This window comes from Bufo bufo, chromosome 7 (assembly GCF_905171765.1).
Source record: "Bufo bufo chromosome 7, aBufBuf1.1, whole genome shotgun sequence".
Classification (NCBI taxonomy): domain Eukaryota; kingdom Metazoa; phylum Chordata; class Amphibia; order Anura; family Bufonidae; genus Bufo; species Bufo bufo.
In genome coordinates, this window is record NC_053395.1 from 25,072,623 (window position 1) to 25,085,759 (window position 13,137).

Here is a 13,137-nt window from a genome sequence, read left to right on the forward strand (position 1 = left end):
TACTATAATACTGCTCCTATGTACAAGAATATAACTACTATAATACTGCTTCTATGTACTAGAATATAACTACTATAATACTGCTCCTATGTACAAGAATATAACTACTATAATACTGCTCCTATATACAAGAATATAACTACTATAATACTGCTCCTATGTACAAGAATATAACTGCTATAATACTGCCCCCCTATGTACAAGAATATAACTACTATAATACTGCTTCTATGTACTAGAATATAACTACTATAATACTGCTCCTATGTACAAGAATATAACTACTATAATACTGCCTCCTATGTACAAGAATATAACTACTATAATACTGCTCCTATGTACAAGAATATAACTACTATAATACTGCTCCTATGTACAAGAATATAACTACTATAATACTGCCTCCTATGTACAAGAATATAACTACTATAATACTGCTCCTATGTACAAGAATATAACTACTATAATACTGCCTCCTATGTACAGGAATATAACTACTATAATACTGCTCCTATGTACAAGAATATAACTACTATAATACTGCTCCTATATACAAGAATATAACTACTATAATACTGCTCCTATGTACAAGAATATAACTGCTATAATACTGCCCCCCTATGTACAAGAATATAACTACTATAATACTGCTTCTATGTACTAGAATATAACTACTATAATACTGCTCCTATGTACAAGAATATAACTACTATAATACTGCTCCTATGTACAAGAATATAACTACTATAATACTGCCTCCTATGTACAAGAATATAACTACTATAATACTGCCTCCTATGTACAAGAATATAACTACTATAATACTGCCTCCTATGTACAAGAATATAACTACTATAATACTGCTCCTATGTACAAGGATATAACTACTATAATACTGCTCCTATGTACAAGGATATAACTACTATAATACTGCCCCCTATGGACAGGAATATAACTACTATAATACTGCCTCCTATGTACAAGAATATAACTGCTATAATACTGCTCCTATGTACAAGAATATAACTGCTATAATACTGCCCCCCTATGTACAAGAATATAACTACTATAATACTGCTTCTATGTACTAGAATATAACTACTATAATACTGCTCCTATGTACAAGAATATAACTACTATAATACTGCTCCTATATACAAGAATATAACTACTATAATACTGCTCCTATGTACAAGAATATAACTACTATAATACTGCTCCTATGTACAAGGATATAACTACTATAATACTGCTCCTATGTACAAGAATATAACTACTATAATACTGCCCCCTATGGACAGGAATATGAATGTGCCTGTGCAGGATGGATATAATCCAATATCCAGGATAGTTATGTATGTTTTCTTTGCAGTCGTCCTCCACCTCCAGTCAGGAGGAATCTACATCCCAGCACACAGAAGAGTTAGAGCTCCGTGGGATTCCTATAGAAGGATCTTCACGTGAACTTCCTTTCCAACCTTCACAAACACTAAGCAAGTCGAGTTCATCCCCTGAGCTTCAGACTTTGCAGGAGATTCCCAAGGAGCCCGACAGTAAAGACCCCATTCAAACCCCTGCCCTAGAAACGAAACCTCTGCTGCACAGTGCAAGCACGGAGCCTGTACCCAGCAAACCAGAGGAGGAGGTTTCTGCAGCAGCAACCCCAAAACCCGAGGCAGGTTCAAGGCTGGAACCAGGACTGCCACAACAGGCTCCACAGTCCCCAAGTGGGTACCGACCCAGGGGGCACACCATCTCCGACTCCGAACCTTCCAGACGAGGCAGAAGAATTAACATTGATGCTTTTAAGAACAGCACCAAGGCCTCCAAAGCAGAGAAGGTGCCAGGAATAGACCCAAGGTACCGTACTCGCTTTCTTCAACAGGAGCGGCCCGCGATCCTGACATGCCTGTGTTAGTAAATACCTGCATTCTCTATAATATAACTATTCTGGAGCATCTGCACTGTGCTGTTTCTATGTTACTCCTTCGGCAACGTATGAATATGTTGGCAACTGGGTAGCAGCAGTGATTAGTGTTAAAAGAAGTATGGTAGCATTGTCAGTTCATTATTTTCCAGGAGTAATAATAGAGTTACAATAGAAGACTGTTCTAAGAAAAGATACTGCTAATTTTTTCATGGCGAATGCAAGTATTTACTAAAAGGCACATGTCAGGAGAACTGTCCTGCACTTTTCTCATCCGTCTCATTGGGGGACACAGGCACTGACCATGGGTATAGCTGTTGCCGCTAGTAGGCACTAAGCACACAAAGTGTAAGCTTCTCCCTCTTCAGCTATATCCCTTCCTGCAGGGACCAAGCTAATCAGTTTTAGCTTAGTGTCTGTAAGAGAAGTTTCTCCGGTTCGCAGTGGGTCCATTTCACTACCAATTTGTAGCCCTCCCGTTCGTCCTGGACACGGCTCCCAGGGTCTTTACGCAGGTTCTGGCGGCAGTCATCGTGGCGATCCCTTACTTAGATGACATCCTGGTGAAGGGTCCGTCGTTCCAAGGGACGGCAGACAGCCTGAGCATAGTCCTGGACACCCTGGAGCGCTTCGGATGGATCGTGAACAGACAGAAGTCTTGTCTTTATTCATTGCAGCCATTGACTTATCTGGGCATGGTACTGGACACTTGTCAGGCCAAGGTGTTCTGGCCTCCGGAAAAACTATCCGCTCTCCATCTTCAGATTCGCTCATTGTTGCGGCCAGCTCCAGTTCCCATTCGTCGCTGCATGTGGGCTCTGGGGCACATGGTTTCTGCCTTCGAAGCAGTTCCATACCAGAGCGCTTCAGCGAGCCATTCTGTCCAGCTGGGGTCGCTCCCTAGACTTCTTGGATCGGCCGATGCGTCTCCTTGCCCCAGTGTCGCTGGGCACTCAGATGGTAGATTGGCCTTGCAGTGTGTGGCACGCGTCCCTAGTCGCCCTTCTCGCCGACTAACCTTGGCGTCTTCCTCTACGGGAGGACTTGCTGTCGATCTTCCACCCGATTTTAGGGTCACTACATTTAACAGCATGGCTGTTGAAGCTGCTGTACTGAAGGCTCTGGGTTTTTCGGATGCAGTGGTCCAGACTATGATTCGTGCCAGGAAGCCGTCGTCTTCCAGAATCTACCACCGGACTTGGAAGTCATACTTTAGTTGGTGCGAGCGTAGACAGCTGTCTCCTGTTCGTTTTTCTTTGCCGCGACTTTTGGCTTTCTTGCAGTCGGGCATGGACTTGGGGCTGGCTCTCAGCTCTCAAAGGGCAAGTGTCGGCTCTCTCCATTCTTTTTCAGAGAAATTTAGCTTTTGCTTTCGGAGGTTTGGACTTTTCTACAGGGGGTTGTGCATGCTGCGCCCCCCTTCTGTCCTCCATTGGATCCTTGGGATCTTAATCTAGTGCTCAACGCTCTCCAATCTTCTCCGTTTGAGCCTTTGCAGCAGGTGTCGCTGCGCTTCCTGTCTTATAAGGTAGCTTTTTTGGTTGCAATTACTTCTATCCGTAGAGTGACGGAACTCGCGGCTCTGTCATGTCGGTCGCCCTTCCTGATCCTCCTTCAGGATAAGGTGGTCCTTCGCCCTCTGCAGTCCTTCTTGCTGAAGGTGGTGTCAGCATTTCATCTAAATAAGGAGATTATTATTCCTTCATTTTGTCCGGACCCGTCTTCTCATCTTCGAACAGTCGCTCCATATAGGTGCATGCAGCTATGTAAGTGTAGTGGTTAAAGTTCTGGGCTACGATACAGAACCTGTGAGTTCAAATCCCGTCACAAACTTTACTTTTAGGCGGACTGATTCCCTGTTCGTGATTCCAGAGGGGCCGAGACGAGGGCTGGCAGTGTCAAAGACTTCCATTTCCAGATAGATTTGTTTGGCCCTTCCGGGTGACTGCTCATTCGGCTCGGGCAGTGTGAGCCTTTTGGGCGGTGCATCATGGGGCTTCAGCCCTTCAGGTGTGCAAGGCGGCGACCTAGTTATCTTTGCAAACTTTTTCTAAGTTTTACAGGGTGCACACCTTTGCGTCTTCTGACGCTTCTTTGGGGCGTAGAGTTTTGCAGACAGCGGTTCTCTGATTGGCAGGAGGCTTGTAGGTAAGCCCACCCTCAGGGACTGCTCTGGAACGTCCCATGCCTGTGTCCCCCAATGAGACGGATGAGAACTAGATTTTTGTACTCTTCTGTTCATTGGGGACACAGCTCCCACCCAGTTTTTTGTTTTATGGGCCTTTTCGGGCCTGTGTGGTTCTGGGTTTGCACATAATGTGATTTTCTCGTGTCTGGCTTCTCCTACGGCTTTTGCAGTAAGCTGATTAGCTTGGTCCCTGCAGGAAGGGATATAGCTGAAGAGCGAGGAGCTCACACTTTGTGTGCTAAGTGTCCACCTCCTAGCAGCAACAGCTTTACCCATGGTCAATGCCTGCCCCCCCCCCCCCCCCAATGAACGAAAAAGAAACTGATTTTACGGTTAGTACAAAAATCTAGTGTTTTTATGGGTGCCCAGGGTTGAGAATTTCTTTATTTAAAGGGCTAGTATGGGTTAAACCTTTTTTTTAATAATTACTCGCCTATCCCCAGCACTGCTCCAGTTCCCAGTGCTCTCCACTTCCTGGTCCCAGCTCGACACGCAGAAAAAGGCTGGAAATTCACACTCAACCAATCGCAGACTGAAGCGGATGACTGCCTCCACAAGTGATTGGCCGAGTGGGAATTTCCAGCCATTTCCTGTGTCGAGCTGGGACCAGGAAGTGGAGAGTACTGGGGATAGGAGAGTAATGATAGATATATTTTATTTTTTATTGAGGGATGAGGTTGACTGTGTTCCTATCACTGGTGGCATAGATGGACGGGGCTGTGACAACCTCATTCTATCTTCTTCTTGTAAAACTAATAAGGTGTGTGGATTTCATGAAGATGTCTGTATTTTTGCCTCCAGCTTTGTATTTCTACAGCTCTACCACTCTCCTTTCTTCGGGGACGAGTCCAACAAGCCAATCCTGGTCCCCAATACTCAGGTAATCCCCATGGGGCTCATTTATGTGTTCGCTGACTTGCCTGTCTTCTCAGTGTGAAGCCTCATCCTGGTGCCTTCACCTTCTAGACATTTGAAAGAACTATGAAACTCCTTGACCAGATCCCGTGCTACGACACCCACAAGATCGGGGTCCTGTATGTTGGAGAAGGTCAGGTAAGCGTCCACCTCTTTATCATACGCATGGACTCGTAGTCACCTGCAATCCTTGATGGACTTATTCTGGGATGGCACCCATGTCCTGAAGGGGGAGAGGCAAATGGTTGAACCTCCTCCTGAAGCGAGTCCATATCTTCTTCAATAAAGGTTGGCAATGAGCGGGCAATCCTATCCAACGAGCACGGATCCTACCGGTATACGCAGTTCCTGACCGGGCTGGGAAAGTTGATTGAGTTGAAGGACACTCAGCCCGACAAGATATTTCTGGGAGGACTGGACGGATGTGGAGACGATGGACAGTTCACCTACTGCTGGCACGATGACATCATGCAAGGTAAGGGGTGTGCCTCCTGGATTTCTGACTGGTGCCACTGTAGGAACATACACTGGCATCCATAGCCTCCCATGTTACAAAAAACGCATGCCGCGTCTTTGAGAATGAATTGCCTCGTTATTACAAATACATTTTATAGAAACTGTAGCCATTGTGCCTTCCATGTGATATATGGATGTCATAAAGTTATGCCCCCTCTTTTTATTAGCCAGCTCGGCTCTGGCTGACTCCTTATGGTGACCTGTTACATAAAAAGCCATATATTGTAATTGTCGGCATGTAGTACCACATTTCACCTGCAGTGGCCGCTGCATACAAAATGTGTAGTCAGCCACAACTTACAGATCGGCTGATCGCCTCCGAGACGATCATTGTATAAAGTGATGTGACAACCCCTGTAACCTTCTCCCATTCTTCTTCTTTAGTCATATTCCAGATCACTACATTGATGCCAAACAAGGAGATAGACCCGTACCGCTGCAACAAGAAGAGACACGTGGGAAACAACTTTGTGAACATTGTGTATAACGACTCGGGAGAGTTTTATAAGCTGGGCACTCTTAAGGTACGCTCACTTCCTTCTCTGGCTGCTCCTCCTTTTGAAGAGGTTGTTCAGGATTAGGAAAAAAAAACGTGCAGCAACTGCGCCACACCTGTCTGTAGGTTGCGTGTGGTATTGCAGGTCCGCTCCATTAAAATGAATGGAGTTGAGCTGCAATACCACACACAATCCGTAGACAAGTGGGGCACTATTTTTGGAAGAATGCACCCATGTTTTTTCTAATTCTGTAGGGTCAGTTCAACTTTGTGGACGTGAACATTCAGCCCCTGGACTGCGAGAGCAACTTGGTGACGTTACAGTGTCGGAAAGGTAACGTCATATAACCTTGATTTAATAAATCCAAACTTGAAAATAGAAGTTCGCTAATCCCTACTCGCCATTTGTGCCCGCAGTACACCCTGCCTGAGAGGTTCGTTCAATCAGCATAAGATATTCATCTTTTATGTCTTTTCTCTCTTTTGTAGATATGGAAGGACTGGTTGATATATCGGTCGCTAAAATAGTGTCTGATAAGAACTTGCCGTTCCTAGCCCGCCAGATGGCGCTGCACTCAAACGTGAGGCTGAGCTCTTTCTTTCTGAGTGTGTAGGTCGTGTGTCGTTAGCAGCTGTTGTGTGAGATGTGATAACTTCTCTTGGATTTTTTTTATTTTTATTTTTTAAAGATGGCTTCACAAGTTCATCACAGTAGATCCAACCCCACAGACATTTACCCTTCAAAATGGATTGCCAGACTCAGACACATTAAGAAAATGAGACCAAAGGTAAGTGAACTGGGATCTCGGACACACTGGTCAGTGTAGAGATCTGTCGCCTTCAATGGATTTCGAGCACTAAACATCATGCCCTACCCCCTTTTTTAAAGGGGTTGTCTCATCTCGGACAGTGGTGGCATAGCGCTAGGATATGCCCCCATTGTCTGATAGGTCCTGCACCTATATTGGGAACAGAGCCCCGCAAAGTGGTGGCTGGAGGACTCCGGTCCGGTCGCCACCAAGCGCTTTCCCCATAGAAATTAATGGGAGCGCACAGTGAAGGACCGGCCACCGCTCCCATTCACTTCTAGGGGCCCTGATGGAAATAGCCGAACCAGTGCTCGGCTATTTTCGGCAACCCCATAGAAAATGAATGGATGGTGGCTGCGCAGTGCGTCCTCCACCACTTTTGGGCCTCCGTTCTCGATATAGGTGCGGGTCCCAGCATATCCACGGGGGCATATCCTCAGTGTTGAATTTTTACTTCAAATTTTGTTCTGCTTTTTTCTTAATATATTAACAGAGGGGGTCATATTATATATATTTATTTATTTTTTCTTCCTCCCTGGCAGTGGCGCTCTCCGCTGTGATTGAACCGCGGCACAGCCAGGGAGAAGGAGACGCCCATTGAGAAACCCTGGGGTCTCCTCCTCACTGTACCGATGCTCAGTATTAGCATACCGAGCGTGAAAACTGCAGGGGGGGGGGGGGGGGGGGGGCGGCGTAGGAGCGATATTTTAAAAAAAATCGGGCAGGGTGGCAGCAGCTCAAGTAAAGGTATTTATCTCAATTATTAAAAAAACATGAAAGGTCCTCTTAAAATAATAAAATTCTGGCTGCCTGCAGTCACCACTAGGGGGCCTCACTGCATACACAATTATTCAACTTTAGGAAGCTTCTAGATTCCCCCTAGTGGTGACTACAGGCAGCTAGAATTGTATTATTGCATTCTGGGACTACAGCCACGTGATGGGTCTGCCATGAATCTTCTGGAATTTCACAGCGGCAGGGGGTAAAATCTGCAACATAAACGGACATGCTGCAGATGTAACATCTCCACCGCAGAAAATATCATCCTGTTGGCTGCTATCGCAACTGTGAATTTCCACAGCAGAAGGGTCTGGATCAGAAAGGTCCACGTATCTGGTGGTTTTGTGCCCCTATTTTTGTATCTTTTCTTTTCTTCCAGATCCACGATGAGCTGTTAGAAATGAGCGCAAACATGCCTTACCCCATCAGCAGCCTCTCCAACAAACCTCCCCCGCAGAACCCGCCATCTGCCAGCGGCTCATTTGAAACCGGACAGCGGACTAGGCTCATATCCGCAGTGGATGACTTCACGGAATTTGCCTAAAACCCGACATTCTGGGAGAGGCTGGACAAAGCGAATGGTACGTCCTGTGGGCCTGACGTGAGGACAGATTACTACAGTGAACACTAAAACCTTCTGCTCCGGGGCCTCATGTAGCAAAGATAAGAATCGGACATTTTAAGAGACTCTCTAATTTAAATTATTTGCAGTATTGGAAAAATCTTAATTTATTATAAGACTTCACCCCTTGCAATGTGAGTAGTACCAGAGTCCCCCGGCAACGGGTCACAGGAACTGGGTCAGTAAGTTGGGAACGTGGGGTGAGCGTTATCGCCTTGAGGGCTTTTTGTTCGTTTTTTCTGCACAATTACAAATTAAATTTAAAAAAATCCAAAAACGTAAAAGAATGTTCTTTTTTTTGATGGGGCAAATAATTACATTTGTGTGTGTATATCTATAGATCATACTTTTTGGACTATAAGACACACTTTTTTGACCCCCAGAAGTGAGGGGAAAGTGGCAGTGCGTCTCAGGCTGGGTTCACATCACGTTTAACGTATACAAAATGTAATATTGTATATTGTGTTTTTTACCGGACTGTGCAGGATACAAGAACATGGTGTGCTGCGTTTTTGTATTTTTTAATTTATTTTTTTCTGGCGTATATGTCATGCGGGGGCATAAAACGTGATGTGAATCCTCCCTATAGTCCAAATGCTAATGACCGCTCCCATTATGTAAGCAGGAGCCACGGGGAGCGATGAGGGAAGCGCTGCGCCGGCTGTACTCTCCACTCCCTGGTCTGGGCCCTGCTGTTCACTCTGTCCTGACTGCGTACAGAATCAGGACGTAATGCACGTAGGCGCACACTATGACCTGATGCTTTGTGACGTCAGGTTACAGTGCAGCGCGGGCCGGAAGAAGACCAGAGTGAGTGGCAGCGCCGTCCGGAGCAAGCGAGAGTCTGGAGGGGTGGGCTGAGGCTGGTGGAGATTGAGAGTCTGATGGAATATATTTTTGGGATTTTCCTTCAAATCCCAAAAATATATATATATATATATATATTCGCACACAGAACACCAGGACACAGCGTCGTCTTGCAGCCATTTTTATTTTCTGACTTTGTCCGACAAGTTGCATTGTAGCGCATTACAAACATAAGGCAAAAGTGAAGATGGCGCCTGTGAGAACAAGATTTCGCCGAGGCGATAGCAATGGAGTTTTACAGACCGCCTACCATGGAGGCGGCCACGATTCAGCCCATCACTGTCCCTCACTCCTATGGGCTGTAATAATATGGCTGCCTCCACTGAACCGTAATGAGGCACGAAAACCAGTCCTTGAAGAAATCTTGTTCCTCAGACAATAAATAATCTTTTACAATTAACTCTGACCATACAAGTAAAGGCAAAAGCATACAGGCTCCGCTTGGGCTCGCTGCCGGCAGGAGGGGGGGGTGGGGTAGGGGGTAAGTGCAATGTCTTACATAGAACAGCTCTATGCGGCCACCGGCTCGATGGCGTTTGTCATAAACGGACATTTTATTACCTGCAAATTCATTAACATAAGAAAACCGTAGATGTAAACGTAATAAGTTTCCATTCCTGGTAGGGATGATGGAGAGGCTCCACAATGTAGTAGGTAGGGCAGTGCTTTCCAGCTGTGGTGAAACTACAACTCCCAGCAAGCTGCTCATCAGGGCTTACTGAGAGCTGAAGGTTCGCTACAGACTGGAGACCACTGATGTAGGTTTTTCTCCAAGCATTAGAAGATTTGGCACTAAGTGTCCTAACGGAGGTATCTGGGCTTCTACTAATCTCCGGTGTAAGGTGCTGCTCACATGACAGTATCCGTTTTGTGGTCCGAAAATTGTGGATCCGCAAAATACAGATGCGGTTCGTAAGCGTCCTGCACTTTTCACGGGCCCCATCGCCTAGAATAGAACATGTTCTGTCATTTTTGGGGGCCATGAAACGGACATACAGATGCAGACAACACACACTGAAATGAACCGGTCCGCGTGTGATCCACAAAAAATGCGGATCGGATACAGACCGAAAATATGGTCTTGCTTAATGGCCCCTAAATGTTGTTTTTTTTTCATTCTAGGTTCCCAGCACTGGTCTGCCTGACAAAGACACTGCACATCTTGCCCAGGATTAGAAAAACATGGCCGCTCTCTTCTGGAAACAGTCCCAGGTGGTGTGCGGCCTTGCAGCGCAGCCTCAAACTGCGGCCCTCCAGCTGTTGCAAAACTACAACTTCCAGCATGCCCGGACAGCCGACAGGTATCAGCTTACAGCAGGGCATTGTGGGAGTTGTAGTTTTACAACAGCTTGAGAGCCGCAGTTTGAGGATGCCTGCTTTAATGGATCTGAGCTGCAATACCAGACACAACCCATGGACGGGTGTGGTGCTGTTTCTGGAAGAAAGCAGCCATGTTTTCCTAATCCTCTACAAACCCTCTAAATTCCACTTCTCCGGTGAAGACCACTGTACAATACTAACTTTAGCAAATTATTATTATATATATTTTTTTTAACCCATAGAAAAGATGAACAGAACAGTCGTGTGATCTGGTGCACAAGCTGTAATACATGGGCGCCTGTGTGTAAGAGGGGGAGGGGGGAGATTCTCTACGTGTGGCAGCTGCTGATACACTAGTGCACCAGGGGGGGGGGGGGGTGTCGGAACATTACTACATTTTGGCGCAAGGGTCAGCACCTCATGGCTGGAGGCTGACACCAGCCTAAGGCCACATTCGGGCAGGTGTAACGCAGAAGTCTCTTCTGTAGAATCGGGGGAAGATAAAGACTCAAATGTGACTGTGTCAAAGGGGTAGTGACAAAGTGAAGAGTGGCAGGTGGGGCATGCGCACTTCCACTCCATTCATCTCTATGAGACTGCCGGAGATGGCAGCGCTCGGCTCATAGAGATAAAAGGAGCAGCCGAGCGCATTCCCCACCTGTTGTTCTGTTCAATTCAGGGGCCCCTGCGGGGTACATTACCCCCAGTCTCATGATCATTGGGGTCCCAATGATTATATCCATAGGGATGAGCCCCTTTTAAACACCACCTGATACATACATTTGCAGTCCTAGATGGAAGCACAGCCATTCTGTTCACCATTTCCTGAATAAGTTTATAATCTACAGCAATACGGAGAGGTTTAAATTATACGGAAATTAAAACCCAATGTCCGCCCCACATAACTGAACGGAAGCGAGGAATATACGCGGCGCTCTGGTCCCTATATGTAATGTACTCTGGTCCAGCCATCCCTACAATTACATGAGTCCTGTTCGGTGAATATACTGGTACTATGGAGGGGGCACAAACTTATATGATGAAACTAAATGAAATAATAATATTATCAATATAAAATCGTATCAAATATATTAAATAAGCGGCTTAGATATGTGTATTTTTTTTTGCATTATATATTCAGACTTCAGCCTCCAAGTGTCTCTTTAAATCCTCTCTAATTTACCCCCAAATATTGTACAGAGCGATGCCAACCAATCAGATGTTTGTGTTTTCTGACCACTTGCAAAATGGCCTTAGATTATTATTATAATTTATTTATTTTTTCTACTTTTCATTATATGCAATAATACTGATTACCCGTCCCAGGAGGAGGCAGGGATAGCATTTGCAGAGCAACAATGATAACAAGTATTTTAAATTTATAACCGAAAAAAATCTATATTAATGTATTCACATGCTGCAGAGATTTCTGCTCCTGTCCCATCAAATGAATAGAGGCCGCTAATGAATGGTCAGTTGCAGAAATTTCTGCAAAAAAAAAAAAAAAGTAAAAACTGCAGCATGTGAATATCCCCTTAAGAAAAACAAATGCCATTTACTATTTTATTTTTAAGTGGAATATACTGCTCCCTTGATCGCTTCTCCATGTGTAGGGGGATTGGTCGTGACCGGTATAATCCGAAGTTTTCAAGAGACACGAGCAGGCCGCCCTGCTAATCGATCAGCTCCAGCCTGCGCCTTTAAGACAATATGTAATATTCTACTCGTATAAAATAGCTATAACTATATACAAGAGCACAACATCCATAACTTAAATACCTCTAGTGATAACCGTGCTCTGTCCCGCTATCTACAGAAATGGCTTCATTTGGTTACAACGCTATGAAAATATAGCAAATATAACAAAAATATACATATTCCAACCTGCAACAGAGCGTCACCGGTTTACAAAGGCTGAAATGTGAGCGGAGACCAGACCGTCTCTGTCTGAAATACTCTCTTCATCCAGGTGCTAGTCACTTCTTATACTCCAATCCCATCTAGAGCTGCATTTAGAATTCTGTTTGTTTCGAGCTGCTGTTTTAGTGTCTGTACATAACTGGCTATAATACAGGAGATGCACTGTTTACACTGGGAATGTAACTTTTTTTTTTCCATATCGCATTCTGAAGGGGTGTGGCTGTCAGCCTGGTGTTGACAGTTTCCATGGATCAATCGGCAGAATTTTGACTGCAGCTTGTGCTGTGACTGGAGTACAAAACATAGAATATACTATTGGTTTATTAGTTTGCATAGGTGGGGCTGCACTAATAAAGTCGTTATCACTAGGGATGAGTGAATTGACTTCGGATGAAACATCCGAAGTCGATTCGCATAAAACTTCATAGAATGTATTGGCTCCGATGAGCCGAAGTTATTGCTTTGCGAGACTTTGCGCAATAACTTCATACTGTACCACTTGGAACCAAACCAGAGTTTGGGAAATGTTTTTTTACAGTACAAATTAATTTATTAAATTATTGCGCAAAGACTTCACGAAGCAATAACTTCGGCTCATCGGAGCCAATACATTCTAACACTGTACGGAGTTCCTGCTCTGCACCGTATTAGAACAAAGTTTAATGCAAATCGACTTAGGATGTTTCATCCGAAGCCGATTCGCTCGTCCCTAGTGATCACCTTCAATAACCCGGAGAACGCTGACCCATCACTGAACTTTCCATTGGTGAAGCACAA

At 45.0% G+C, this 13,137-nt stretch overlaps 1 protein-coding gene and 1 long non-coding RNA gene across 7 annotated transcripts in view; both read left to right on the plus strand.

Annotated features, from left to right (window-relative positions):
- Positions 1-8,522, plus strand: part of TSC2 (TSC complex subunit 2) — a 41,389-nt gene extending 32,867 nt beyond the window's left edge. For 4 of the 6 annotated variants that reach the window (XM_040441595.1, XM_040441591.1, XM_040441592.1 and 1 more), the window contains 9 exons: positions 1,373-1,860; positions 4,917-4,995; positions 5,082-5,168; positions 5,319-5,505; positions 5,931-6,070; positions 6,298-6,376; positions 6,532-6,623; positions 6,732-6,830; positions 8,011-8,522. In XM_040441595.1, coding sequence (XP_040297529.1) covers positions 1,373-1,860; positions 4,917-4,995; positions 5,082-5,168; positions 5,319-5,505; positions 5,931-6,070; positions 6,298-6,376; positions 6,532-6,623; positions 6,732-6,830; positions 8,011-8,175 — 1,416 coding nt within the window. In that variant the 3' untranslated portion in view covers positions 8,176-8,522. The remainder of the gene's footprint in view (positions 1-1,372; positions 1,861-4,916; positions 4,996-5,081; positions 5,169-5,318; positions 5,506-5,930; positions 6,071-6,297; positions 6,377-6,531; positions 6,624-6,731; positions 6,831-8,010) is intronic. The other 2 variants (XM_040441593.1, XM_040441597.1) reach the window with 1 other exon arrangement.
- Positions 8,523-10,461: 1,939 nt separating this feature from the next.
- LOC121008641 lies at positions 10,462-11,929 on the plus strand. The gene is made up of 2 exons (XR_005780613.1): positions 10,462-10,796; positions 10,914-11,929. It is a non-coding gene; the product is annotated as an uncharacterized LOC121008641 (long non-coding RNA).
- The last annotated feature ends 1,208 nt before the right edge of the window (positions 11,930-13,137 follow it).